Raw genomic sequence first — 27,470 nt, 5'->3', positions numbered from 1 at the left:
TGCAGATCTATTTCCGGGGTTCGACGAAAAGCCCATTTTCCACGGGAAGGGTTACTGGATTTTCTTCAGGATCCGGGCCGCGGAGGATCGTCTCACAGAGCGCCGAGGCAGACATTACAGGTACAAACACATCAACCCTCTGCCACGCTCAGGAAGACCGAGTCATTGCCTTCCACGTCATCGATCCAGCAACCAATGGTAATTTTCTCTCTCTCTCTCTCTCTCTCTATATATATGTATATATCGCACTGTGTATATATATATATATATATATATCTCACTGTATATCTCTTTAACTGACTGTTTTTGGTTCAGACGGAACGATGTCGTGTTTGCTCTGTGTGCGAAGGCGTTTGCAATATCAAGCAGGTATTTTTTTTGTCGTTTCTTTTTGTTTGCTAACTTGAAAATGGATTCAGAGAAGTGTTGTCGTTTTTTATTTATTTTATTTTTGTATGATAATTGTTTATATTTTTTTTATATAGGCTGATGTGAACCTCAATGTTTATATTACTATCAAGAATCAACCACGATTGAATGTTGTGGTGTATAATTTTATATATACACTTTGTCTTACTTATTTTTTATTTTCTTCTCTCAGCCTGGACACGAAGCCCACGCTCTTTTGTCGAGTGCCTCGCAGCTCAAACTGTTCCCCCGGTCCATCGTTGAGGCGAAGAAGAAGCTCCGGATCAGATTGTGATCAAATGGTTCTCGCCGCCGATCAGCACCCAACCTCGCTCGCTCTGTGTGAGCTCAATCTGAAACTGACATAGTTGTCAAGGGAATGGAGTCTCGAATCAGAAGGTATGCTTATTTCCATCTAAAATGTTCGTTTCTTTTTTTTCTTTCCATCATAATCTATGGATAATCTTAATACGAAGTATCTTATTCTCACTTTCGATCTCCTAGTTAGGTTACTAAAGGGATTTAACTTTCATGTATTTTCAAGGTCTATTATTTTTTACATATGTATAAAAATTATTGATTAACCTCTCCCCTAAATGTTTTGGCTGGTTCTAAAAAATTTTGTCATAGGATTTTTTTTATTTTTTTTTTGGTAGTGGGTTTAGGTTGGTGGGCCGGCCGAGTGTCTAGGCGTCTATTTTTTAGAGTCTGTCAAAGCTTTGGGGATGTTAATCAATATCTATTTTAAAAAAAATAAAAAAAATTGTATGAAGTTGCATTCATTTATGTACTTTATTATTAAGATATATGATTGATGTATTATTACCGTACATCATACATATACTTATTGTTCAACTATTATGTTACATCAAATTTCTAACAACATTTTATTTCTTATCCCACACCTCAAATATGAACTACAAAGGCTTGATCCCTCTCTCTCTCTCTTCTGAAAAGAGGAGAGAGGGTATGTAGGCAGCTCAGTCTTGAGTGCAGCCATTCTTGCAGATGCATAAAAAAAGATTGTTGCTTTGCTTCAACAACAGCCATTCAGTCACTATTCTTATCTTGAGACAATTCCTCGGCCCTCAAGCTCCTTCTGCGAGGATGACGACCTTAAATGCAGGTTCTCTCTCTCTCTCTCTTTCTCTCTCTCTCTCTCTCTCTCTCTCTCTCTCTCTCTCTCCTAACCAGCTCTTTGCTATAACCAGACACTTTAATCAGAGTGGTTGATCGGGAAGTTTGGGTGCGGCTGATCGCGGACAAGTCGGTCAGAGAGAAGTCCATCGGAGTCTGAATGGGGTCCGGAAAAGGCCATGGCGGTGGTCGAGCGGGCTATGCTGACAACTGGCTGAATCAACACCAGCGAATCAGGTTCAATGCTTGCTTGTCCCTAATGTCTCTTCAGGAATAGTACATGCATTGATAACTAATGTGTTCTTAACCGATACTCAGCATTCAAAGGTGTGTATGGTCTTTCCCGTGGAGTTCTCTTTGTTTATAACTGAGAGGTATAGGAATGTGAGTTAATTTGTGCGTTTTGTATTCTCAAGATGTGCTGGATTTACATGAATCTGTAGCTTTTAGTGGGATTTATCACAGGCTATTTTGTAGAGTGCTTAAATGTATTGTAAGAAAAGAAGATGAAAGCAGTAGTGTTGTTTCTAATAAGAGCTTTTGATGCTTTGTGGCAGTGCCTTCGTGGGTGAACAAGGTTACAGAGACAATAAGGGATCCCAGGGTAGTGGTGAATCTCACTTACCGTAGTGCGTGGAAGTCCATATCATCTCTGGTAATGCTCATTCTCAAAAAACATGATAAGATTGAATAGGCTTTGTTTGTCTTCACTAGAAATAAGATAAGATTGTTGTGTGCCTAAAAATCATATTAGATGATGTGTTCTGTCTCGGGTACGTACGAATGGAGTCAATGCCTTCTTCATCACGCTCCACCCCTACAAAAGACACCAAAGAAAATGAGAGGTTTTGATTTTTTAACCATCATGTTAATAAAACGAGCAGTGTTGTATTGTTGTAGTTTAAAACAACGAGCTTTATTGTATTGTTGTAGTTCCATAGTTGTAGTTTTAAAAAAAGTGCATCTGTGAAACGAAATGCTAACATTTTTATTTGTCTTGGTTTAAGGTTTTCTGCCCCGAAGCACGGCAAAGGTACTGTCTCTTGTATACATGAATACCCCCACACAATGGAGACCGGAATGAGAATCAAGGTAAATAAAATCATTCTTTTTCTATTCTTCTTCCTATAGTGAGCTCAGGTCCGATGGACACTGCATAATACAATGAGCTAACTCTTAATTTTTTTTTTTATTTTTTTTTTATACTCTCGTGATAACACTTGCACTTTCGTTTAGGTGTTTTTTTGGGGTAGAGGGTTCAATACACATGCCATCTTCCCTGCGTGAAACTCTGAGCTGCTGACCCACGACCATTGAATTAGGTACAGTGCTTGCTATCTTTCAGCCTCTACGTAAACACATTATGCATAATCTTAGGATACTCAACTTCGATTTCCTTCACAAAATTCCTAAATTGATTACAAAAGGGAAAATAACGTGCATTTTCTTTCTGGCTTTCTTATTTTTTGTATACAAAAAAATTTGTTGGTTATCCTCCCCTTTATTTGTTTGACTGGCTTTAAATTTTTTTTTTTTTTTTAAACTGCCGGCCGGCCCAAATTTTTAAACTTTTTTTTTTGCTAGTCAAACTGTTAAGGGAGCATAATCAACCTCTTTCATTTTCAAATAAAACTCTATATATGTATCTTTTTTTTGCTGGAAGCATATGTATTGTTATATTCCCCATACATAATTTCTACCGAAGAATCTAATGTTGGAGATTGGAGTTGAGAATCTTGAGATTATGCGTTAATGTATCGTTTGACATTTTATATTGTTTTGGGATTTGGTTTCTAACATATTTTACTTTTCATGCGATTTCGGTATATGAACTACAATGGCTTGATCCCTCTCACTCTCCCCTAAAAAGAAGAGAGAGGGTATGTAGGCAGCTCATTTATGAGTGCAGCCGTAACTGCAGATACATGGAAGAAGCACCAAAAGAGCCGTAAGTGGACTGCATCGGCTTTCAAGGTCCAATTTCTCTCTCTCTCTCTCTCTCTCTCTCTCTCCCTCTCTCTCTCTGATTGATATCTTTAGGCTTTTCTTATTTAGTGGTTTCTTTCTTAATTGCAGAGATGTTCTCCTTTGCCGCCATGGCCAACACGTTATGGTAAGTAATTCCTTTGCAATGAGGCGTCTGTGATCACTGAAATAATTGGGATGCTTCCATCAGGTAGTCTTGGAGAATCGGCCTTTGGCCTAATAATCTCATTTCTAATTATGTAAACTTGCAATCTTTTGACTAGGTTCAGGGACCTGGAGTTTTTGAACCCATACACGGATCTGCTCCAGAGATCGCTATCGCCGGACAGCTTGGTAAACCCAGACTCTTCTAGCGTTCAACAAAGCTCCACGACCACTTAATCGGGTACGCGACTTGCTCTTTCCCTAACACCTCTTCATTTATAGCTAGGTTATGCATCTATGCATAATTTTAATCAGTACTCTCAACCTTGACCTCCTGATTTAGTTCCTACATTACGTACAAAAGGGAATATAACTTTCATATAATTTCTGGTTTTCTAATATTTTCATATATATAGATATAAAAAAAAAAATGATTGGTTATCCTCCCCTGGCTGTTTTGACTGACTCTAAAAAAAAATTTAATTTTATTTTTATTTTTTATTTTTTTTTAGTGCCGGCCGGCCAAAATGTTTTTTTTAAAAAAAATTCTTTTCATTTTTGGTCAGTCAAAATATAGGGGAGCATAAGCAACATATGATTTTCAAATAAAACTATATATATATGTATGATTTTCAAATAAAACTATATTTTTTTTGCTGGAAGTATGTGTATTGTTATATTCCCCAAAATATTTTCTACCGAAGAATCTAATGTTGGAGATTGGAGTTGAGGATATTGATTAAAATTATGCATAGATGTAATTTTTTCATATTTGTTTTATATTGTTTTGGAATTAGATTTCTAACATATTTTTCTCGTGTCTTGTCAATATATGAACTACAATGGCTTGATCCCGAGAGGGTATGTAGGCAGCTCAATTATGAGTGCAGCCATTACTTGCAGATCAGCTTGATGAAAAGCCCATATTCCGCGGGAAGGGTGTGGGATTTTCTTCAAGAATCTGAAGCAGGTTTTTCTTTTTCGTTTCTTTTTGTTTACTCACTTGAAAACTGATTCAGAGAAATGTGTCGTTTTTAATTTATTTTTTTGTTTATGATAGTTTATATTTTTTTATTTAGGTTGACCTGAAGCTCAAGGTTTGCAGTGGCAAATCCGTCAGAAAAGCTCTTATGAGAGAAGCTGAATCGCTCTCGTCGGCGGCTGAGTCTCCAAAGGTTTTTCTGCTACTACTACCGCAAGTTGCTGGAGAGAAGACAACTCGCTACTCACAGGTCGCTCTTGGTATGGACTCTCGATACCCATACAGATTTGATTTTCTATTGGTATTAGTCTACTAACAATAACAATAGAACGTGTGAGGGACTAGTTAGGATAAATGTTAGTATAAAATTAGAATACAAGCAGAATAACGGTTTGTACAAATTGTTCAACTGCTATTTTCTTTATCCTTATTAAATTTGTAGGTCACTGTATAATATGATAGTAGCTGGATTGTATAATAATTAGTTGTAGGCATAGCAGCTTATACCTTTAATGGTCTGTACAACTTGTGCAACCAATCTCTCCTTTTTTATGTCTATTTTTTTGCAGGTACTGTGCTACATTCAACTGAACAACAGTTGATGTACATTATCACAGGTTAGAATTATGGAGTATGTATTGTGACATTGATATTTAGAATTAGAAGCACACGCGCATAAATCTATGTAACAATAAGCTCATCTCTCTTCCCGTGGGGGAGATGGAGCTTGGTAGTATTAGAATCTCGTAGTAAGCTCGTCTCTCTTCCCGTGGGGGAGATGGAGCTTGGTAGTATTAGAATCTCGTAGTAAGCTCGTCTCTCTTCCCGGGGGATAGGCAGAGCTTGGTAGTATTAGTCTAGCAATAAGCTCGACTCTCTTCCCGGGGGAGAGATTGAGCTTGGTAGTTTTAGAATCGCACAATAAGCTTGTATCTCTTCCGGGGGGATAGGCAGAGCTCGGTAGTACTAGTCTAGCAATAAGCTCGACTCTCTTCCCGGGGGAGAGATTGAGCTTGGTAGTTTTAGAATCGCACAATAAGCTTGTATCTCTTCCCGGGGGAGATGAAGTTTGGTAGTACTAGTAACAGTAGAATGTGTTAGTTCCAGGTATAATAGTGTATACCTTTAATGGTCTTTAAACCATTCTCTCGTTTTTATGTCTATTTTTTGCAGGTACATGCAGATAGTAATTTCTAAACATAAGATCGCCTCTGTTCTCTGGGGTTGAGATAGAGTTTAGTAGTACTAGTCTAACAATAAGCTCGTCTCTCTTCATAGGGGAGATGAAGTTTGGTAGTATTAGTTTACTGAAAATAGAAAGTAAGGGCCGGTGAAGCTTAGTACTGTAGATGTAAATATATTGTAGTTAATTAAGATTATGCATTGTCATTTATATACTGTTCATTAGTATTAATATTTATGTTGAAAAGATTTCTAAATATTAAAATATGAACTACAATGGCTTGATCCCTCTTAAAAAGAGGGTATGTAGGCAGCTCAATTATGAGTGCAGCCACCTCTTTCCCCTTTTTTATTTGCAGGAACAAAAGTGTACACAACATTTTGAGGAGAGCCGCCGATGCGCCATAAAAAGAAGAGTCGGGTTTGTTTCTTTGATTTTTAAATATATTTGTGTTTCAGCGATGAACTCTCCTGGAATTGCTGATTATGTTGTGAATGTCTTTTTAGCTTATGTAGAATCGAAGGTGGTACTCCTCCTCTCGTTGAGCTTCTTGACTACCCATTCGGACCGTCGCTTTTAAGACGGACGAGAACAAAAAACAGGTATGAAACCAAACACGAACTAATATCCTTGCATTTTCTCTTGCTGGAAGATATACTCAATGTTCCAGGGTCAAAATCGAGTTTATGTATTGCAGATTTTGGCATTACCCACCCTTGTTCAAATGCTGCCATACACTACGAAGCGGTTTGCACTTGCCACATGTTTTCCCCCATGATACTCTGATGGTTTGCCTTTGAGCATTATCTGAAGTGGTCAAGTATTGCAGGTTGGTGTGATTTGTAATCTTGTCCACTCGTCTCCGGATATTAAGAAGGAAGTTATACTGTCTGGTGCATTACAACCTGTGATTGGGCTACTAGGGTAAATAACCATATTTTTATTTCTCTCATTGTTTTCTGTTTTCTTTTCCTGTGTTTTGTTTGTGTTCCTTCTTATTTGAATTGTCATCAATATTGGAACAGATTCGCATTGTAGAAAGGGGAGCTGTGAAGCCATTTGCTTGCGATGCTTCAGTCTTGAGGCTCACAACTGAAGGAGATGGCAGCTTTTGCAATCAAGAGGCTAAATCAGGTCCTTACTTAAATCTCTTTTAGGCATACAAGAGAGTTTCAATTGTCAGATTAGCAAATTCTTTGATTGTCACAGAACCAAATGTTTTGTTTGCAATCTGACCTACTTTTACATATTTTCATTCTTGACTTGGTTCAGGGACCTGGAGTTTTTGAACCCATACACGACTCTGCTCCAGAGATCGCTATCACCGGACAGCTTGGTAAACACACTCTTCTAGCGTTCAAGAAAGCTCCACGACCACTTAATCGGGTACGCGACTTGCTCTTTCCCTAACACTTCTTCATATATAGTTAGGTTATGCATCTATGCATAATTTTAATCAGTACTCTCAACCTTGACCTCCTGATTTAGTTCCTACATTACGTACAAAAGGGAATATAACTTTCATATAATTTCTGGTTTTCTAATATTTTCATGTATATAGATATAAAAAAAAATGATTGGTTATCCTCCCCTAGCTGTTTTGACTGGCTCTAATTTTTTTTTTTTTTTTTTTTTTTTTTTCAAGTGCCGGCCGGCCAAAATGTTTTTTTTTTTAAATTTCTTTTCATTTTTGGTCAGTCAAAATATAGGGGAGCATAAGCAACATATGATTTTCAAATAAAACTATATATTTTTTTTGCTGGAAGTATGTGTATTGTTATATTCCCCAAAATATTTTCTACCGAAGAATCTAATGTTGGAGATTGGAGTTGAGGATATTGATTAAAATTATGCATAGATGTAATTTTGTCATATTTGTTGTATATTGTTTTGGCATTAGATTTCTAACATATTTTACTTGTGTCTTGTCAATGTATGAACTACAATGGCTTGATCCCGAGAGGGTATGTAGGCAGCTCAATTATGAGTGCAGCCACACTTGTTTGCTTGCAGATCCATTTCCGGGGTTTGATGAAAAGCCCATTTTCCGCGTGAAGGGTATGGGATTTTCTTCCAGAATCTGAAGCAGGTTTTTCTTTGTTGTTTTTGTTTGGTTTTTACACTTGAAAACTGATTCAGAGAAATGTCGTCGTTTTTAATTTATTTTATTTTTGTTTATGATAGTTTATATTTTTTTTTATTTAGGTTGATCTGAGGCTCAAGGTTTGCAGGGGCAAATCTGTCGAAAAGCTCAAGGTTTGCAGGGGCAAATTCGTCAGAAAAGCTCAAGGTTTGTTGTTTAATTTCTCTCTTTTTTTTTTTTTTGGTATCAAATTTTTCTTATCTCATGACACGTTATTTTAATTCTTTATTTTGAAAAATTCAGCATCATAGGCTTTATGAATCAATTGTTAGCTTAATAACAAAGTTAGTTGAATAAAAGAAGTGAATAATTAGAAATATCATAAACGAAAATGATACTACGGTGGATTGGACAACAAATAGCATTATGACACTGGAAATCAAAAGAGACCATGGGATCGGGAAGTATTGGAGTGACATTTTAAAAGTAGGATATTTCAGTTGAACGATTCACAACAACAATGCATGAAATCAAGGTGAAAATTATATTGAATTAGCGTGCCAGAGGACGAAACTCGGAAACGATATCAGGACTTAACAAATCAGATTTTGAATGTGTGGAATTGGCTGCGAGGCAATCTTTGGCTTTGGTTCGCGAAAGCTCCAAAGCCAAACATTCCCTTAGTTCGGTCACTACACGGCTCATGTTTGGCCGTTCGCTAGTCTTCAGAGACACACAAGACAATGCTACCTCAACAAGTTTCCACGCCGAGGCCACATCGTAAACTCCTCGTAACTTTGGGTCGACAATGTCGTTTATGTTCCCATAACTCTCAATCATAAAACGCACCCATTGACTCAAGTGAGACTTATCATCTTGACCACCACTTATGGCGGGTCGGCATGTGATTATTTGTAGCAAAACCACCCCAAAGCTGTACACATCACTTTTCTCGTTTAACTTTCCGTTGTTTGCCAAACTGTGCAAGAGAAGAAAGAAAAATTAATTAGTACTTCGTTTTTCTACTGATTGACATGTAATTAAACATGACTAATGGTCAACCGGTTAACCTTTAACCTGTTTTCATGGTAAACTGATAACCTTTTATTTTATTTTCCAATTAACGGGTGTAACCATCTTTTCAGGTAATTGGATTTTCCTGGTTTTTTCTGGTTATTTTACCCTTGGTTAAAAAAAAGGGTTTAAAAAAAATATATTTGATCAAAAGGCCAATGTTTACTTGCAATAACAAAAAGTTAGAAAAAAAACTCACTGGGGGTCAAGATAGCCGGGGGTTCCGATGATATGCATTGTTGATACATGAGTTCCGTCTTCGGTTAGGAAGAACTTGGACAGCCCAAAATCAGCCAATTTCGCCTGAAAATTCTCGGAGATTAAGATGTTTGCGGCTTTGATATCTCTGTGGATTATGGGTGGCTTACACCCGTGGTGGAGATACTCCAACCCTACATTTTAGTGATATCAAATTAACAAAATTCGAAGATAGATTGACTAGTACGCAAAAATGATATATAAACAGATCACCAAATTTCTCACTAACCTTGTGCCGAGTCAATGGCTATTTGAAGCCTAGTTTCCCAACTCAAGAGCCGGTCTTTCTTACCTATTTATGTATTAAAGTAATTAAAGAAGGAAAATGAGACACATCAGCAATAGAAAAAGGTGAATAAAATAAAATAAAAATAAAGAGAGAAGTAATATTAAGTAAAAACGTTGCAAGTTCTCATGCTCTTTCGATGGGATTCCTAACATTCTCCTTATGATGATGAATTTTAATAAATGACACGTCAGTTTGGGCCGAATTTCAAAGATTGAATTGTATACCCGTTTAAGTGGTAAGTATCTTAGGTTACATATATATAAAAATCAATTGACAATGAGTGAAGTAACTCAGAACATTATAAATTTTTTTAGTTCTTATTCTATTTTCAATAAAGAACTTTTAATAAGTTTGAATAACACCTGAAAGATGTGATTCTAAATCTCCGTTGGCCATGTACTCGTAGATAAGGGCTCTCTTGTTTCCTTGATCGCAATATCCAACAAGGCTCGTCAATTTCCCATGGTAAACCGTCAAAAGTAGCTTAACCTGTAAACCGAAGTCAAATCTATGAAAATAAACTAGGAGTCAAAAAATCACATCATAAACAAATTACGAAGAGGGCCGTGCCTCAGCTTGAAAATTTTGATATTGGCTCTCTGACTCAAATGACTTTCTTCTATCGAACTCTCGAGACTGAATTGTACTCGCAGTCGCTTTCTCTGTAGGATGACTCAATTTCACAGCCACTTCTGTGCCGTCCACTAAAACACCGTGGTACACCGTTCCGAACCCACCTTTGCCCAAAACTCTCTCGAAGTTTCTCGTCATCTTGACAATCTCAGGGTATGTGCATTGCCGGTTTTTAGTCTCTGAGAAAGCCCTTCCCATGTTTATTTCTGATTCTCAATTGTTTAGTGATTCTCAATTGTTAGACCGTCTCCAACCACTCTATAAATAGAGTTGAATTGTTTCCAACCCAACTGTATTTCCCGCTCCATTATAGAGTGTATCAAAAGTGAAGCTCTATGAATAGATTGAGATTTTATATTATTATAATAATAATTTCATTATTTTCAAAACAACCTCAAAATACTCGGTTTCTATCTTTTATCTATAATAATATTAATTTAATAATAAAATAATTTGCGGTATAAAAATTAATTCCAAAACAATAAATAATAAAAATTAAAAATATAAAATATCAAAAACATACAAACTTGAAAATATATTATATTGATATTAATATGTTTTTTTCAGCTATTTAACTAACCAAACTCTTAAAATTTATTTTTACCTTGTTTCATTTTCTTTTTGAGTAGCCTGAAAATTACAACTGCTAATGCAAGTAAGATGAGCAATACACCGACTGATAAAGCGATCGGAACTAGGACTCTGATCTTCCTCTTCCTGCTCTTGTGACTGCACGGAGATGAGGAACACAGGTCTTGGTTTTCTTCAATGCTGTCACCGAGACGATGAGAGTTGATACGATAATTGACTTAAAATTTAAAAGTTTGAATACAATCCAGGTAAATGAATAGAGAAGAAGACCTTAACGAAAGCAAACCACTTTTCGATCTTAGGATGAGTTCAGATGGAACTACACCCGAAAGGTTGTTTTTCCTCAAGTTCCTGAACACAAAAATGAGCTATGAACTGAATAATGGAATTTAAATAACTAACATACGCCTCCTCAATAACTTACAGGACTCTAAGATTTGGCATCTTGGTCAAGAATTGAGGAACAAATCCTGTCAAATTGTTGTTTGACAAATCCCTGAAGGGAATCAAAGAAATCGATTACCGAATAACATGCTAAAAAAGTAACGGAAATTGCTCATAGTATTAGTAAATGGGATTTTTTTTTCTCCTAATCAAGGAATTTTTTTCCCCCTACTATTATTTGGTCTCACTATTTTCATGTTAAGTTCGTCCTGAAATACTGAGTTTCAGGATAGGTTCGTCATGAAAATATTGGAACCCACTTATACTAGGGGGAAAAAAAGAAAAAAAAGAAAAAAAACTTGATTAGAGGAAAAAATCACTTCATTTACTAATATTATAGCCATTATTAAAAATAATCACAAAATGAGCTACAGATTGTTATTCTTAGGTACTCACAAGGACTCCAACATATTAAGATCGCCTATGAATCTCGATATTTCACCAGTCAGTGCACTCGAAGACAAGTCTCTGGTGGTTAACAAAGATTAATGGAATACGTTGTAAAGCTTAATTATCAAAGTAATATCAACAAACAAATATTATTAAATTAAAAAAAAAGGTATTAGTGCAGGTACAGTGATGTGACTCTTGGAGGGGTTGAGCCATCGGCGCTACAATTCAAACCCGTCCACAAATAGTTCACCGGAAGACAAGGATCTCCGACCCAGTTCCTCTTCACTCCATAACCCGATTTCACGTTCCCAATTGCATCAACTAAAAATATTCATAGAGAAAGGAAACACTAGTTAACCATGCAAATAAATGGATAAAGGGAATTTTACGTAAAAATTACCAAATTCATGTCAATTACCCGAAATCAATCAAAAGTCCAAATTTGACTGACCTATTACTCGTAGGATTGTGCAAGAGACTATTATATCCCTCTAGGATTTCGCGACAACACTGTCACGAAATGTTTAAGGGGTATTTTTGTAAGAAATTTTTGGTCTCTCCTCAAATTAGTAATAGAGTCAAATTTGAAATTTTAATTAATTTTTGGTAATTGACATGAAATTGGTAATAATTAGGTGAAATTCCCCATAGATAAATGTATATATACCGTCATCTTCATCGGTCTCCAGCTGCGAAAAGTACACAATGTCGTAAATCTCAAATGCGTTTAGAAGCGGAGGCAAAGTCGAATTATCGAGCCTGTCCAAGGTAAGGGCGTAGCTCGATTCACCTCTCAAAGGTTTCGAAAACCAAATGGTGTGTGTTTGTAGATAATCGGGCCGGTGAGGGCGGTACAAAACTTTTCCATTGACATGGACGTCGAAGGTTCGCGATTGCTTGGGTTCGAGCCGTTGGATTTCGGCACAATGAAGAAAGACATAGAAACCATTGTTTACACGTCCAAACTCAAATTTAAAGAGCAAAGGAGCGCTCTCATTTTCCGGCGTCGCCGCGGTTTTCATCACGATATTGGGAGGTAGAAATTCATAATCGGTGTCGGTAGTACGCACATTTTCGGAAGTCGAAATTCCTCTCCATTTGGGGTCATTATATGGACTCCATACGCGATCGGAAATATCATTCGGATACCTAAATACATACATTTTTTTTTTAAATAATCACTTCAAACCAAAGGTTTCACTTACCGATACCGACACGAGATTTCTACTTCGCTAATATTCAAGTTACTGGTTGAAATACCGATGGGTAAATTACAATTATTTCAAAGATGAGATACCGATCGAGGGGTATACAGGTTACCGAAGAACATATAAGTAAATCAAAAGATAAATTAATGGAAATAATCATATATATATATATATATATATAAACTCATCAGAATCAAGAAATTAATAAAATTGAAACGTATACATATACATATATATGATGTATATCTATGATCATCAAAATTAAGGATATAAAAATATAATTAAAAGCCAAGTTCATACCTCAAGCACAAAAGAACGGCTCCTTTTGGTATATTTTTTTTTAAGTGCTTTTAAATTCTATATTTGAAAAAAGCTTATTTTTTTCAAAGACGGGCGTTTGTTAAAATCGTTTTTGAATTAGCTTTTGTTATTAGCAAAAGCATATTTAACATTTGGTAAAATAAATATGATTATAAAAAAGACCAAAATAGACGTCTCTTTAAATATTAGATAATAATTATATATTTAGTAATTCATACATATATTTATATATGCTAAAACCATGTAATTTAAAATTAAATATTAATATTTATATACAATCAATTATACATTTTTTTACTAAATGATAAAAGTCACTATATATATAAATGTGACCAAAATTTTAGATGTTCTGTATATATTTATACGTAATATACATCTACCAATGTGTATATATATATATATATATATATATATATATATATATAATAATAATAAACAGTAAGTAGTAAAAGTAGCTTTTCAAAATATATATATATATATATATATATATATATATATATATATATATACATGCATGTATTTTTTCGATCGTCGCACACTTGCACCGATAGATTTTAATAAAATAATTATGAGTTACCTGTATGATTCATTGGTACTTGAACCAGCATTGTATCGAACAAAGAGCCGCAACGATTCGTTTGGTTCATACTGGTATGTGTTGTTCTTGATGGGTCGGAGCTCAAGCGCGGATATGAAAGGAGTCCCGAATCCGGTGTTGGCCAGGCAAACCCGAACAAAGCTCCGACCCGGTGCGTGTATGATCTCCTTCACCTCAGGGGTCGCCGCGTCCACGAACTCAACGGTGTCCCACAAGTTCGGTCCCAAGTGGATATCGAACTTCGGGGCCGAGTTTTTGGCGTCGTAGTTTCCGTACAAGAACGTGGCTCGGATCAAGTATAGGCTTCCCTGTACGGTGTTTGTCGTGTAACAGTTTCGGTTTTCCTCAGGGAAGCTTTTCAGTGTCAGTAAATGCTGTTCTCTGTTGACTGTGTACTCCGGCGAGATGACTTGGCTCTCGCCACCGCTCACGAACGCCCCGTCTGACACGTAGGTTATATTGGTTTTCTCATCCGTGTACATGGAATTTCCCGTCAACCCACAGTCTATGCTAATAAACCCTGACCAATAATCGTAAGAAAAAAACAAGAAATTAGGCTCCAAGTTCATTTTAGCTTTGTTTCTAAAGTTCATGTGTCCACAGTTTTTATAAATTAAATAAATGTCTTAATTTTTTCTTTTTATTTTTATTTTTATTTTTTATCAGATGTAAAAACATTTATAATTCAGGATCCGGACCACCATTTTTAATAAACTCGGCACCATTGCTCTCGATGAATTGATTATGTTTTTGATTAACCATAGTTCATGAAAAAAATGGGTGATGTAACTAAATAGCCAATTTAAAGTTATGAATTTGCAAAATAGCCAAGGTTTATCTCAATTTAGTGAAATATCCAAAATGTGCAGCTGTCTGATTTAAAAAAAATAAATTTAATCCCAGATTATTATTTTTTTAAATGATAAATTGCTTATTATAATCGTAAAAAAATTTAATCTTGCCGGTAAAAAAATTTTGAAAACGTAAATTTGATTATTTTGCTGAAAAATTAAAACTTTGACTATTTTACTAATCAATAAGTTTCAAATGACTATTTTGTACAATTTTTCCTTAAAAAATCTATTGCATACGAATTTAAGAAGAAAAAAATCAGCCGTTTATTTAATTTTTAAACTTGTGGGCCGCATGAACTTTAATAATCGCCTTGAAATTGACTTCCAAGTACAGTTTACATATTAAGATCGAAATTTCTTGGTATACATATTGTAATGATTATTTCTTCTTTAAACAAATAAGGTCATTAGTCAGAATTTTAGGCCCCGTTTGGTTTACTTTTCCAAATCCATTTTATGTTTTCTGATTCTAAATTATAGAAAACAGTTTTAGAAAAACTGTTTGCTTATGTTTTTAGAAAACAGATTTAGAATCATGTTTTTTTTTTCTTTGAAATTTGTTTAGAAAACAGAAAACAATTAAAAGTTGTTTTCTATTTTATCTCTATATAATTGAATGGAAAACATAACCAAACAACATTTAAAATATTCTGAAACGAAATTCTAAATCTGTTTTTAAAATTTAAAAATTAGAATCAGAAAACAGAATTTAAAAACAGAAAACGAGTTTAGAAAACTAAACCAAACGGCCCCTTAACCATCTAGTTTAGTTAATGAGAATCAAAATGGTATCTCCATTAACTACTTAGAAGACAACAAGATCTAGTGCCTTTTATTTATTATTTTTTTTTTCAGCTGTGCATGTTGGCCAGATTTTTTTGCTGTCAAATATACAGACATTCACTGAAATTAAAAGTTATATACGGATTGACTGAATTTAATAGTTATATACGGATTTTTTTTGCTGTCAAATATACACCTATTTATATGAAAACGAAAATAATAGTTATTCACTGAAATTAATTTATCTCACTCAACGCAATTGTAAAAAAAAAGAAAGAAAGACCAACTACCTGATTGGTCCTGGGAATGAGCATCCGATACAAGTCTTTCATAGATAACAAGAAATAGTATTGCAATGCGTAAATTCTTGCCACAACTCATTGCTGATCTTGAGATCAGAACTGAGTTTGATTATATATCTGTTTAAGCTTAACAGAAGAGCTTGATTTTTTTCGTTTGCATATAGCTGTGAAGTTTGGTGATATATATTGAATTTTTGTCTCCCAACCAATCATTATTTAAGGAAGAAATCAAATTGCCAGGTCAACTCTTGTATTATATTTTTTATGCACTAAATGCTGCGATTATATTAGGGCGGGGAAAGTGACTGAATATAAAATATATGTTAGGTGATTTTGAAGAATAAGAATTATTTCTACTTTATTATTTGATTAGGCTTTTGTTCATTTTGTTTGGCTTGATTTATTAAAAACAAATTAACGCGACCACTTATAATTTGCTTGTTGCTAACATCCAATCCAAATATATCTCGCTCAATACCGTCACTAGCTAACATCTTCTAACTTGCCTGGAACAAGTATAATTGGGTCAAGTCATAAATTAATGCGTAAAAAAAATTCCAGATCACACTGTAATATTATTGGACGATTACCACCAATACCCACATGTTTTTTCTTTCTTCTATTCTTTAATAATCAATTAAAATATTGGTCCAAGGTAAATGTCCAGATAATCTCCATGTTAATTTCTTATAATTTTCCTAGATCTGGTCTTCTAATTAACCCTTTTTTTATACGCGCCGTTTCGCGTAGTAGATGTTGGAAAAACTAGTTCTTTTTTCAATAAATTGTTCAATAAATGATAAATCTCTTATTTATTAAAAGACAAATTAGTGTGTATTGAGAGAAATAGGTGGAAATAGAGTCTCATATTGTTGAAGTCGCAGGAGATGAGTTCCTTCTATATGTATGTCTAGATGAATAATTATTATTATTAAATGTTATGAGACCATATTGAGAGTCACACGAGCAAGGTGACGATGTTGGAGTCAGACTCTAGTGGCTTCTTATAAGCGCACTTGAGACACTTGAGCACGATGCACTTGGCATCGGTCAAGCCCGGCTGAGTTTTCGAAAATCGTCGCTCCACATTCGTATTTCTCTTCTTCTCTCCATAACATAAATTTAGAAATATTGTTCTTGACTACGTTTGGCTCTTTTAGTCTTTTCTAGCGGCTATGTATATCTTCTATGTGTTGCACCGGCCGGCGTTGGAGTTCAAATTCAAGGCCGAGGAGGAAGGTACTAAAAAGTTCTTAATCTCGAATTATTTTGGTTTCAAAATGTTAGATGATAAACCGGTTCTTTCACAAGTGCACTTTTACGTGGGGAAATAATCATCTCCAGTCGGAACACCGAACAACCACAGAGCACCTAACAGTATTGTTCGAGATGCAAATAAGTGACTATCATAACTGAAAGTATCATAAAAGTACTTGGTATGATTAAAGACTAATCAAAATACGCTTATAATGACCATGTAAGCACATATATATTTGCGAGAAGATAAGAACGGTTATCATTCACATACGATTTGAGTGGTTTCCAAAATAACTATCTAGAACGTGGGATTGATCCACTCACGCTGAAACATGAACCTATATATAAAAAGTACAAGACCCTGTGAGGAAAAAGGTAGACACTCATTTTTGCATAATACAACCACGATGCACAACTTTTCATCTGTTTTAACCTTTATATTAAATTTCTATGTAATTATATACTTCTGGTATTGAGATTCGTCTAATATAAGAACAATATTGTCTTCACAATTGTTATATCGATCAAGTATGTTCGGTATATACTTGTGATCGCCGAGATACTGGTTATATCTATTTCTTAGCATCCATAATTTGGGGGTAAAAGAGGGGATACATCGTTGAATTTTGATGGCGAGTTCGTCAACCACCCGGAGCGAAAGGAGATCCTCAAAGTGAAGAGCATGAGCAGATCAAACATGCGCGAGCGCATGAGTCAATGCGCTGCGCGCCGCAAAATCGAGTTTATGTATTGCAGATTTTGGCATTACCCACCCTTGTTCTAATGTTGCCATACACTACGAAGCGGTTTGCACTTGCCACATGTTTTCCCCCATGATACTCTGATGGTTTGCCTTTGAGCATTATCTGAAGTGGTCAAGTATTGCAGGTTGGTGTGATTTGTAATCTTGTCCGCTCGTCTCCGGATATTAAGAAAGAAGTTATACTATCTGGTGCATTACAACCTGTGATTGGGCTACTAGGGTAAATAACCATATTTTGATTTCTCTCATTGTTTTCTGTTTTCTTTTCCTGTGTTTTGTTTGTGCTCCTTCTTATTTGAATTGTCATCAATATTGGAAAAGATTCACATTGTACAAAGGGGAGGTGTGAAGCCATATTTGCTTGCGATGCTTCAGTCTTGAGGCTCACAACTGAAGGAGATGACAGCTTTTGCAATCAAGAGGCTAAATCAGGTCCCTACTTAATCTCCTTTAGGCATACAAGAGAGTTTCAATTGTCAGAACCAAATGTTTTGTTTCCAATCTCACCTACTTTTACATATTTCCATTCTTGACTTGGTTCAGGGACCTGGAGTTTTTGAACCCATACACGGCTTTGCTCCAGAGATCGCTATCGCCGGACAGCTTGGTAAACACCGACTCTTCTAGCCTTCAAGAAAGCTCCACGACCACTTAATCGGGTACGCGACTTGCTCTTTCCCTAACACTTCTTCATGTATAGTTAGGTTATGCATCTATGCATAATTTTAATCAGTACTCTCAACCTTGACCTCCTGATTTAGTTCCTACATTACGTACAAAAGGGAATATAACTTTCATATAATTTCTGGTTTTCTAATATTTTTCATATATATAGATATAAAAAAAATGATTGGTTATCCCCCCCTGGCTGTTTTGAGTGGCTCTAAAACAAATTTAATTTTTTTTCTCTTTTTTTTTTTCTTTTTTTATGTGCCAGCCGGCCAAAATGTTTTTTTAAAAAAAAAATTCTTTTCATTTTTGGTCAGTCAAAATATAGGGGAGCATAAGCAACATATGATTTTCAAATAAAACTATATATATATATATATATATATATATATATATATATATGTATGTATGATTTTCAAATAAAACTATATATTTTTTTTGCTAGAAGTATGTGTATTGTTATATTCCCCAAAATATTTTCTACCGAAGAATCTAATGTTGGAGATAGGAGTTGAGGATATTGATTAAAATTATGCATAGATGTAATTTTGTCATATTTGTTGTATATTGTTTTGGAATTAGATTTCTAACATATTTTACTCTTGTCTTGTCAATATATAAACTACAATGGCTTGATCCCGAGAGGGTATGTAGGCAGCTCAATTATGAGTGCAGCCACACTTGTTTGCTTGCAGATCCAATACGACATTCCCGTCAGCCATCTGAGAGACGAGCTTCACGACATTCCCGCTCTATTAAAGAGAATAAATTGAGATTTTATATTATTATATTAATAATTTCATTATTTTCAAAACAACCTTAAAATACTCGGTTTCTATCTTTTATCTATAATAATATTATTTTATAATAAATTAATTTGCTGCATACAATTAATTCCAATATGATAAATAATAATAGCACAAAATAAATTAAAAATATAAAATATAAAATATAAAAAAAAATATGCAAACTTGAAAATATATTATATATATATATATATATATATATATATATATTTTTTTTTTTTTTTCAGCTATTTAACGAAGCAAATTACTCTAATATTTAGTTTTACCTTGTTTCATTTTCTTTTTGAGTAGTCTGAAAATTACAACTGCTAATGCAAGTAAGATGAGCAATACACCGACTGATAAAGCGATCGGAACCAGGACTCTGATCTTCCTCTTCCTGCTCTTGTGACTGCACGGAGATGAGGAACACAGGTCTTGGTTTTCTTCAATGCTGTCACCGAGACGATGAGAGTTGATACGATAATTGACTTAAAATTTAAAAGTTTGAATACAATCCAGGTAAATGAATAGAGAAGAAGACCTTAACGAAAGCAAACCACTTTTCGATCTTAGGATGAGTTCAGATGGAACTACACCCGAAAGGTTGTTTTTCCTCAAGTTCCTGAACACAAAAATGAGCTATGAAACTGAATAATGGGATTTAAATAACTATGCGCCTCCTCAATAACTTACAGGACTCTAAGATTTGGCATCTTGGTCAAGAATTGAGGAACAAATCCTGTTAAATTGTTGTTTGACAAATCCCTGAAGGGAATCAAAGAAATCGATTACCGAATAACATGCTAATAAGATAACGGAAATTGCTCATAATATTAGTAAATGGGATGTTTTTTTTCTCCTAATCAAGGATTTTTTATCCCCTACGAATATTGGGTCTCACTATTTTCATGTTAAGTTCGTCCTGAAATACTGATTTTAGGATAAGTTCGTCATGAAAATATTGGAACCCACTAATACTAGGGGGGAAAAAAGACTTGATTAGAGGAAAAAATCACTTCATTTACTAATATTGAGGCCATTGTTAAAAAATAATCACAAAATGAGCTACAGTTATGATTGTTAGTCTTAAGTACTCACAAGGACTCCAACATATTAAGATCGCCTATGAATCTCGATATTTCACCACTCAGTGCACTCGAAGACAAGTCTCTGGTGGTGAACAAAGATTAATGGAATACGTTGTAAAGCTTAATTATTAAAGTAATATCAGCAAACAAATATTATTAAATTAAAAAAAAAGGTATTAGTGCAGGTACAGTGATGTGACTCTTGGAGGGTTGGAGCCATCGACGCTACAATTCAAACCCGTCCACAAATAGTTGACCGGAAGACAAGGATCTCCGACCCAGTTCCTCTTCACTCCATAACCCGATTTCACGTTCCCAATTGCATCAACTAAAAATATTCATAGAGACATCACCTAGACTGACTGTACAAAGGAAACACTAGTTAACCATGCAAATAAATGGATAATGGGAATTTTACGTAAAAATTACCAAATTCATGTCAATTACCCGAAATCAATCAAAAGTCCAAATTTCACTGTTCTATTACTCGTAGGATTGTGCAAAAGACTATTATATCCCTCATCCCTCTAGGATTTCGCGACAACACTGTCACGAAATGTTTGAGGGGTATTTTTATAAGAAATTTTTGGTCTCTCTCTTCCTCAAATTAGTAATAGATCAGTCAAATTTGAAATTTTAATTAATTTTTGGTAATTGACATGAAATTGGTAATAATTAGGTGAAATTCCCATAGATAAATATATATACCATCATCTTCATCGGTCTCTAGCTGCGAAAAGTACACAATGTCGTAAATCTCAAACGCGTTTAGAAGCGGAGGCAAAGTCGAATTATTGAACCGTTCCAAGGTAAGGGCGTAGCTCGATTCACCTCTCAAAGGTTTCGAAAACCAAATGGTGTGTGTTTGCAAATAATCGGGTCGGTGAGGGCGGTACAAAACTTTTCCATTGACTTTGACGTCGAAGGTTCGCGATTGGTTGGGTTCGAGCCGTTGGATTTCGGCACAATGAAGAAAGACATAGAAAGCAGTGTCTACACGTCCAAACTCAAATTTAAAGAGCAAGGGAGCGCTCTCATTTTCCGGCGTCGCCGCGGTGTTCATCACGATATTGGGAGGTAGGAATTCATAATCGGTGTTGGTAGTACGCACATTTTCGGAAGTCGAAATTCCTCTCCATTTGGGGTCATTATATGGACTCCATACGCGATCGGAAATATCATTCGGATACCTAAATACATACAATTTTTTTTTTAAATAATCACTTCAAACCAAAGGTTTCACTTACCGATACCGACCGTATCGAGATTTCGACTTCACTAATATTCAAGTCAAAGATGAGATACCGAGGGGTATACAGGTTACCGAAGAACATACGTAAATCAAAAGATAATTTAATGAAAATAATCAAGAAATTAATAAAATTGAAACATATACATATACATATATATGATGTATATCTATGATCATCAAAACTGAGGATATAAAAATATAATTAAAAGCCAAGTTCATACCTCATGTACAAAAGAACGGCTCCGTTTGGCATAGTTTTTTTTTAAAAGGGGTTTTAAATTCTATTTTTGAAAAAATCTTATTCTTTTTTCAAAGACATGCGTTTGTTAAAATCGTTTTTGAATTAGCTTTTGTTATTAGCAAAAACAGATTTAAAATTTGGTAAAATAAATATGATTATAAAAGAAGACCAAAATAAACTCTTTAAATATTATATAATAATTATATATTTAGTAATTCATACATATATTTATATATGCTTAAGACCATGTAATTTAAAATTAAATATTAATATTTATATATAATAAATTATATATTTTTTACTAAATAATAATTAATTAAATGATAAAAGTCACTATATATAGATATATATATATATATGTGACCCAAATAATTTTAGATGTTCTGTATAAATTTCTACGTAATATACATCTATCAATGTATATACATCTACCGATGTATATATATATATATATATATATATATATATATATATATATAGTTCACTTATCTATAATATTATGTATATAGATATTTATATATAGTTCACATTAAAAAATAATAATAATAAGTAGTTAGTGTAGCTTTTCAATATATATATATATATACATGCATGTATTTTTTCGTTGCACACTTGCACTGATAGATTTTAATAAAATAATTATGAGTTACCTGTATGATTCATTGGTAGTCGAGCCAGCATCGTATCGAACAAAGAGCCGTAACGATTCGTTTGGTTCATACTGGTATGTGTTGTTCTTGATGGGTCGGAGCTCAAGCGCGGATATGAAAGGAGTCCCGAATCCGGTGTTGGCCAGGCAAACCCGAACAAAGCTCCGACCCGGTGCGTGTATGATCTCCTTCACCTCAGGGGTCGCCGCGTCCACAAACTCAACGGTGTCCCACAAGTTTGGTCCCAAGTGGAGATCGAACTTCGGGGCCGAGTTTTTGGCGTCGTAGTTTCCGTACAAGAACGTGGCTCGGATCAAGTATAGGCTTCCCTGTGCGGTGTTTGTCGTGTAACAGTTTCGGTTTTCCTCAGGGAAGCTTTTCAGGGTCAGTAAATGCCGTTCTCCGTTGACGACTGTGTACTCCGGCGAGATGACTTTGTTCTCGCCACCGCTCACGAACGCCCCGTCTGACACGTAAGTTATTTTGGTTTTCTCATCCGTGTACGTGGAATTTTCCGTCAACCCACAGTCTATGCTAATAAACCCTGACCAATAATCGTAAGAAAAAAAAACAAGAAATTAGGCTCCAAGTTCATTTTAGCTTTGTTTCTAAAGTTCATGCCCACAGTTTTTATAAATTAAATAAATGTCTTAATTTTTTTCTTTTTATTTTTGTCCGGACCACCATTTTTAATAAACTTGGTATCATTAACCATAGTTCATGTAGCTAACTAGCCAATTTAAAATTATGAAATTTGCAAAATAATCAAAGTTTGTCTTAATTTAGTGAAATAATCAAAATGTGCAGCAATCTGATTTCAAAAAAAAAATTTGACTCCAAGATTAATGTTTTTGAAAGTGATAAATTGCTTATAATAATCGTAAAAAAATTTAATCTTAAAAAATTTTGAAAACATAAATTTGGCTACTTTGCTGAAAAGTTGAAATTTTAACTATTTACTAATCAATAAGTTTCAAATGATTATTTTGTATAATTTTTCCTAAAAAAATCTACTGCATATACGAATTTAAGAAGAAGAAAAAAATTAGACATTTATTTAATTTTTAAACTTGTGGGCACATGAACTTTAATTATCGCCTTGAAATGGACTTTCAAGTACAGTTTACATATTAAGATCGAAATTTCTTGGTATATATATTGGAATGATTATTTCTTCTTAAAACAAATAAGGTCACTAGTCAGAATTTTAACCATCAACTTTGATTAATGAGAATCAAAATGGTATCTCCATTAACTACTTTAGAAGACAACAGGATCTAGTGCCTTTTTTTTAGGATAAATTACATAAATGCTCCATGAACTTTTGAACATTTAACAACGTGGTCTCTACTTTTATTTTTCTTACAGCGTCACCCTTGAACTTTGACAATCTTACAAACTTAGTCATTCCGTCTATTTTTCTCAACAATCCATCCATTTTTGCCCATGTGATTGGCATGTGACTATTTAAACAGGGACAAAATTGTAAAATAACAAAAAAAATATTGATTTTCTAATTATTTAATATTATTAAAAATTATTATTTATTATATAAAAAAATAAATAAAAATAAAATAATTATGTAAAATAAAAATGAATTGTAAAAATGAATTATTATTTATTATTAATTTTCTAGTATCGTGAAAAAAAAAAGTATAATGGAAATGTATAAAAAAAAGTATTAAAAAAGACAACAAACAAAATGAAAAATAAATTTTTTTAATTTTAAATATAAAATAATTAAATAAAGGATATATAGGTAATTTTAAATATTCAAGTTATTACACAAGTTAAAATAGACGGAATATACTCCCAAAATTTGACAGAAGCACTAAGTTTGTAAGAATATGAAAGTTTAAGGGCGACGCTGTAAGAAAAATAAAAAGTATGGACCACGTTGTTAAATGGTCAAAAGTTCAGGGGGCATTTATGTAATTTATTTTGTTTTTTCAGCTATGCATGTTGGCCAGATTTTTTTGCTGTCAAATATACAGACATTCACTGAAATTAAAAGTTATATACGGATTGACTGAAATTAATAGTTATATACGGATTTTTTTTTGCTGTCAAATATACATCTATTAATATGAAAACGAAAATAATAGTTATTCACTGAAATTAATTTATCTCACTCAACGCAATTGTAAAAAAAAAAATAAGACCAACTACCTGATTGTTCCTGGGAATGAGCATCCGATACAAGTCTTTCATAGATAACAAGAAATAGTATTGCAATGCGTAAATTCTTGCCACAACTCATTGCTGATCAGAACTGAGTTTGATTATCTGTTAACCTTAACTGAATAGCTTGATTTTTTTCGTTTGCATATAGCTGTGAAGTTTGGTGATATATATTGAATTTTTGTCTCCCAACCAATCATTATTTAAGGAAGAAATCAAATTGCGTGGTCAACTCTTGTATTATTATTTTTATGCACTAAATGCTGAGATTATGTTAGGGCGGGGGAAAGTGACTGAATACAAAACATATCATATGTTAGGTGATTTCATTTTTGTTTGGCTTGATTTATTAAAAACAAATTAACGCGACCACTTAAAATTTGCTTGTAGCTAACATCCAAATATATCTCGCTCAGTACAGTCACTAGCTAACATCTTCTTAACTTGCCTGGAACAACCGAACAAGTATAATTCGGTCAAGTCATAAATTAATGCGTACAAAATTCCAGATCACACTGTAATATTATTGGACGATTACCACCAATACCCACATGTTTTTTCTTTCTTCTATTCTTTAATAATCAATTAAAATATTGGTCCAAGCAAATGTCCAGATAATCTCCATGTTAATTTCTTATAATTTTCCTAGATCTGGTCCTCTAATTAATTAACCCTTTTTTTATAAAGGATAAATTTCTTATTTATTAAAAGACAAATTAGTGTGTATTGAGAGAAATAGGTGGAAATAGAGTCTCATATTGTTGAAGTCGGAGGGAGATGAGTTCCTTCTATATGCATGTCTAGATGAATAATTATTATTAAATGTTATGAGACCATATTGAGAGCAGTCACACGAGCAAGGTGACGATGTCGGAGTCAGACTCCACATTCGTATTTCTCTTCTTCCCTCCATAGCATAAGTTTAGAAAATATTGTTCTTGACTACGTTCGGCTCTTTAAGTTTTTTCGGGCGGCTATGAATATCTTCTATGTGTTGCACCTGGCGTTGGAGTTCAAATTCAAGGCCGAGGAGAAAGGTACTAAAAAGTTCCTAATCTTGAGTTCTTTTGATTTCAAAATGTTGGATGATAAACTGGTTCTTTCAGAAGTGCACTTTTACGAGGAGAAATAATCATCTCCAGTCGGAACACCGAACAACCACAAAGCACCTAACAGTACCGTTTGAGGTGCAAATAAGTGAGGAAATATCAAGATCATAAGTTGAGGTCCGAGTACTGACTATCATAGCTGAAAGTATTAGAAAAGTATTTGGTGTAATTAAAGACAAATCAAAATACGCTTATAATGATCATGTAAGCACATATATTTGTGAGAAGATAAGAACGATTACTATTCACATACGGTTTAAGCGGTTACCAAATAACCGTCTACAACGTGGGATTGATCCACCCACGTTGAAACAGGAACCTATATATAAAAAGTACAAGACCCCAGGAGGAAAAAGGTAGACACTCATTTTTGCATAATACAACCACGATGCACAACTTTTCATCTGTTTTAACCTTTATATTAAATTTCTATGTAATTATATACTTCTGGTATTGAGATTCGTCTAATATAAGAACAATATTGTCTTCACAATTGTTATATCGATCAAGTATGTTCGGTATATACTTGTGATCGCTGAGATACTGGTTATATCTATTTCTTAGCATCCATAATTTGGCGCTAAAAGAGGGGATACATCGTTGAATTTTGATGGCGAGTTCGTCAACCACCTGGAGCGAAAGGAGATCCTCAAAGTGAAGAGCATGAGCAGATCAAACATGCTCGAGCGCATGAGTCAGTGCGCTGAGCCCGCTGGTCGCATGATGCGTACGGCAGCTCTTTGGCAAGCATGCGAGCGCGTCGCGCACTAGGATGGCACGGCACACCTGGCTTGGGAGCGGCATGCTCTGGAATTTGGGCAGGCCTGGACTGGATCCATTCTAAATGGGCTTTTTCGTCTTTATTGGTCCAAGTTGTTTTTTCCTTGTAGGTCTGTCCTGGGTCTTGAAGGGGAATTCTTTACAGTCCCAAAGAATTTATTATTTCGAATTTTTCGAGAATATATAACTAATAACAATACCCTTTGAGAGGTACATCGAAACGTTAAAACATTTTGTTAGAGACATAGCTAAACCAGAAGGCTTTATTGTCGAAGCTTACATGGTAGAAGAAGCTTTAACATTTGTCGCAAGGTATCTCGAAGATAAAAAAGATGTTGTTGAAGATCAAGCTCGTGAACTCTTTGTTTTCCAATATGAAAGTGTGTGCCTTATGGAAAGATAAACCCGATATAGCTAGACGAGAAACAAAGAGAGGTGGCGAAATGGTACATCTTGACCAATTGTACTGAAGTTGATCCGTATTTGGCATAATCTTTACCTCTAATTATTTTTCTATGTTTAATCCTATTGTTTTATCTATAATTGAGTAATGTTTTAAAAATCAGAGAACATTGGGAACTCATGAGAGAAACTGGAATAGATGATGTCGATGTAGCGCATAAGAATGAATTCAAAGTTTGGTTTGCGAAATGGGTAAACGCTAATACAACATGGTATGTATGTTTATATGATGCAATCACTGATTAATTACTTTGTTTTGTAACCAGATTTATTTCCTTGATGGCGCTAACGTGCCGCATCTATTGGTCATTTGGATGAGACTTTCTAGCTTTTTGATGGGACAATAGTCGCATCCAAAGATCTTATTTGTCTTAATGTTATGGAGACACTAAAATCGCGTAACATAAAGTATTATTATCGTAGTGAAAAAAAATTATATAAATGCCAAATATTAAGTATTTTTTGTTGCTAATACTCTTAAAAAAAAGGACTGGGTTGAAACCGTTGAAGTCATACGCAGGTATTGAGGACAATAATGTCATTAACTCTAAAATTTATG

The 27,470-nt window shown here is 34.4% G+C and overlaps 2 protein-coding genes and 2 long non-coding RNA genes across 4 annotated transcripts; 2 read left to right on the top strand and 2 right to left on the bottom strand.

Annotated features, from left to right (window-relative positions):
* Positions 1 to 5,249: 5,249 nt before the first annotated feature.
* LOC149384550 (uncharacterized) lies at positions 5,250 to 7,549 on the top strand. Its single transcript, XR_016301824.1, has 6 exons — positions 5,250 to 6,260; positions 6,347 to 6,442; positions 6,538 to 6,587; positions 6,670 to 6,764; positions 6,866 to 6,974; positions 7,113 to 7,549. It is a non-coding gene; the product is annotated as an uncharacterized LOC149384550 (long non-coding RNA).
* Positions 7,550 to 8,386: 837 nt separating this feature from the next.
* Positions 8,387 to 15,750, bottom strand: LOC149384549 (putative LRR receptor-like serine/threonine-protein kinase At1g05700). The gene is made up of 14 exons (XM_089628056.1): positions 15,660 to 15,750; positions 13,712 to 14,252; positions 12,273 to 12,754; positions 11,788 to 11,926; positions 11,609 to 11,680; positions 11,193 to 11,264; positions 11,039 to 11,119; positions 10,782 to 10,948; positions 10,182 to 10,356; positions 10,115 to 10,139; positions 9,907 to 10,033; positions 9,485 to 9,547; positions 9,197 to 9,389; positions 8,387 to 8,902 (listed from the first exon to the last, which is right to left on the bottom strand). Exons 1-14 carry the CDS (start codon positions 15,748 to 15,750, stop codon positions 8,476 to 8,478), a joined length of 2,655 nt encoding a protein of 884 aa, XP_089484182.1. The 3' UTR covers positions 8,387 to 8,475.
* A 1,590-nt stretch (positions 15,751 to 17,340) lies between these two features.
* Positions 17,341 to 18,046, top strand: LOC149384548 (uncharacterized). Its single transcript, XR_016301795.1, has 3 exons — positions 17,341 to 17,734; positions 17,817 to 17,911; positions 18,013 to 18,046. It is a non-coding gene; the product is annotated as an uncharacterized LOC149384548 (long non-coding RNA).
* Positions 18,047 to 19,019: 973 nt separating this feature from the next.
* On the bottom strand, positions 19,020 to 24,639 carry LOC149384547 (putative LRR receptor-like serine/threonine-protein kinase At1g05700). The gene is made up of 8 exons (XM_089628055.1): positions 24,549 to 24,639; positions 22,380 to 22,923; positions 20,945 to 21,426; positions 20,426 to 20,564; positions 19,842 to 19,913; positions 19,690 to 19,770; positions 19,470 to 19,599; positions 19,020 to 19,112 (listed from the first exon to the last, which is right to left on the bottom strand). Exons 1-8 carry the CDS (start codon positions 24,637 to 24,639, stop codon positions 19,020 to 19,022), a joined length of 1,632 nt encoding a protein of 543 aa, XP_089484181.1.
* Positions 24,640 to 27,470: the final 2,831 nt, after the last annotated feature.

The sequence above is a fragment of the Urtica dioica genome, chromosome 10 (assembly GCF_054948205.1).
Source record: "Urtica dioica subsp. dioica isolate 48M chromosome 10, U.dioica_male_clone48M_v1_H2, whole genome shotgun sequence".
Taxonomy (NCBI): Eukaryota; Viridiplantae; Streptophyta; class Magnoliopsida; order Rosales; family Urticaceae; genus Urtica; species Urtica dioica.
The sequence above is the reverse complement of the archived record's forward strand: the minus strand, read 5'-3'. Positions and strand labels throughout refer to the sequence as shown.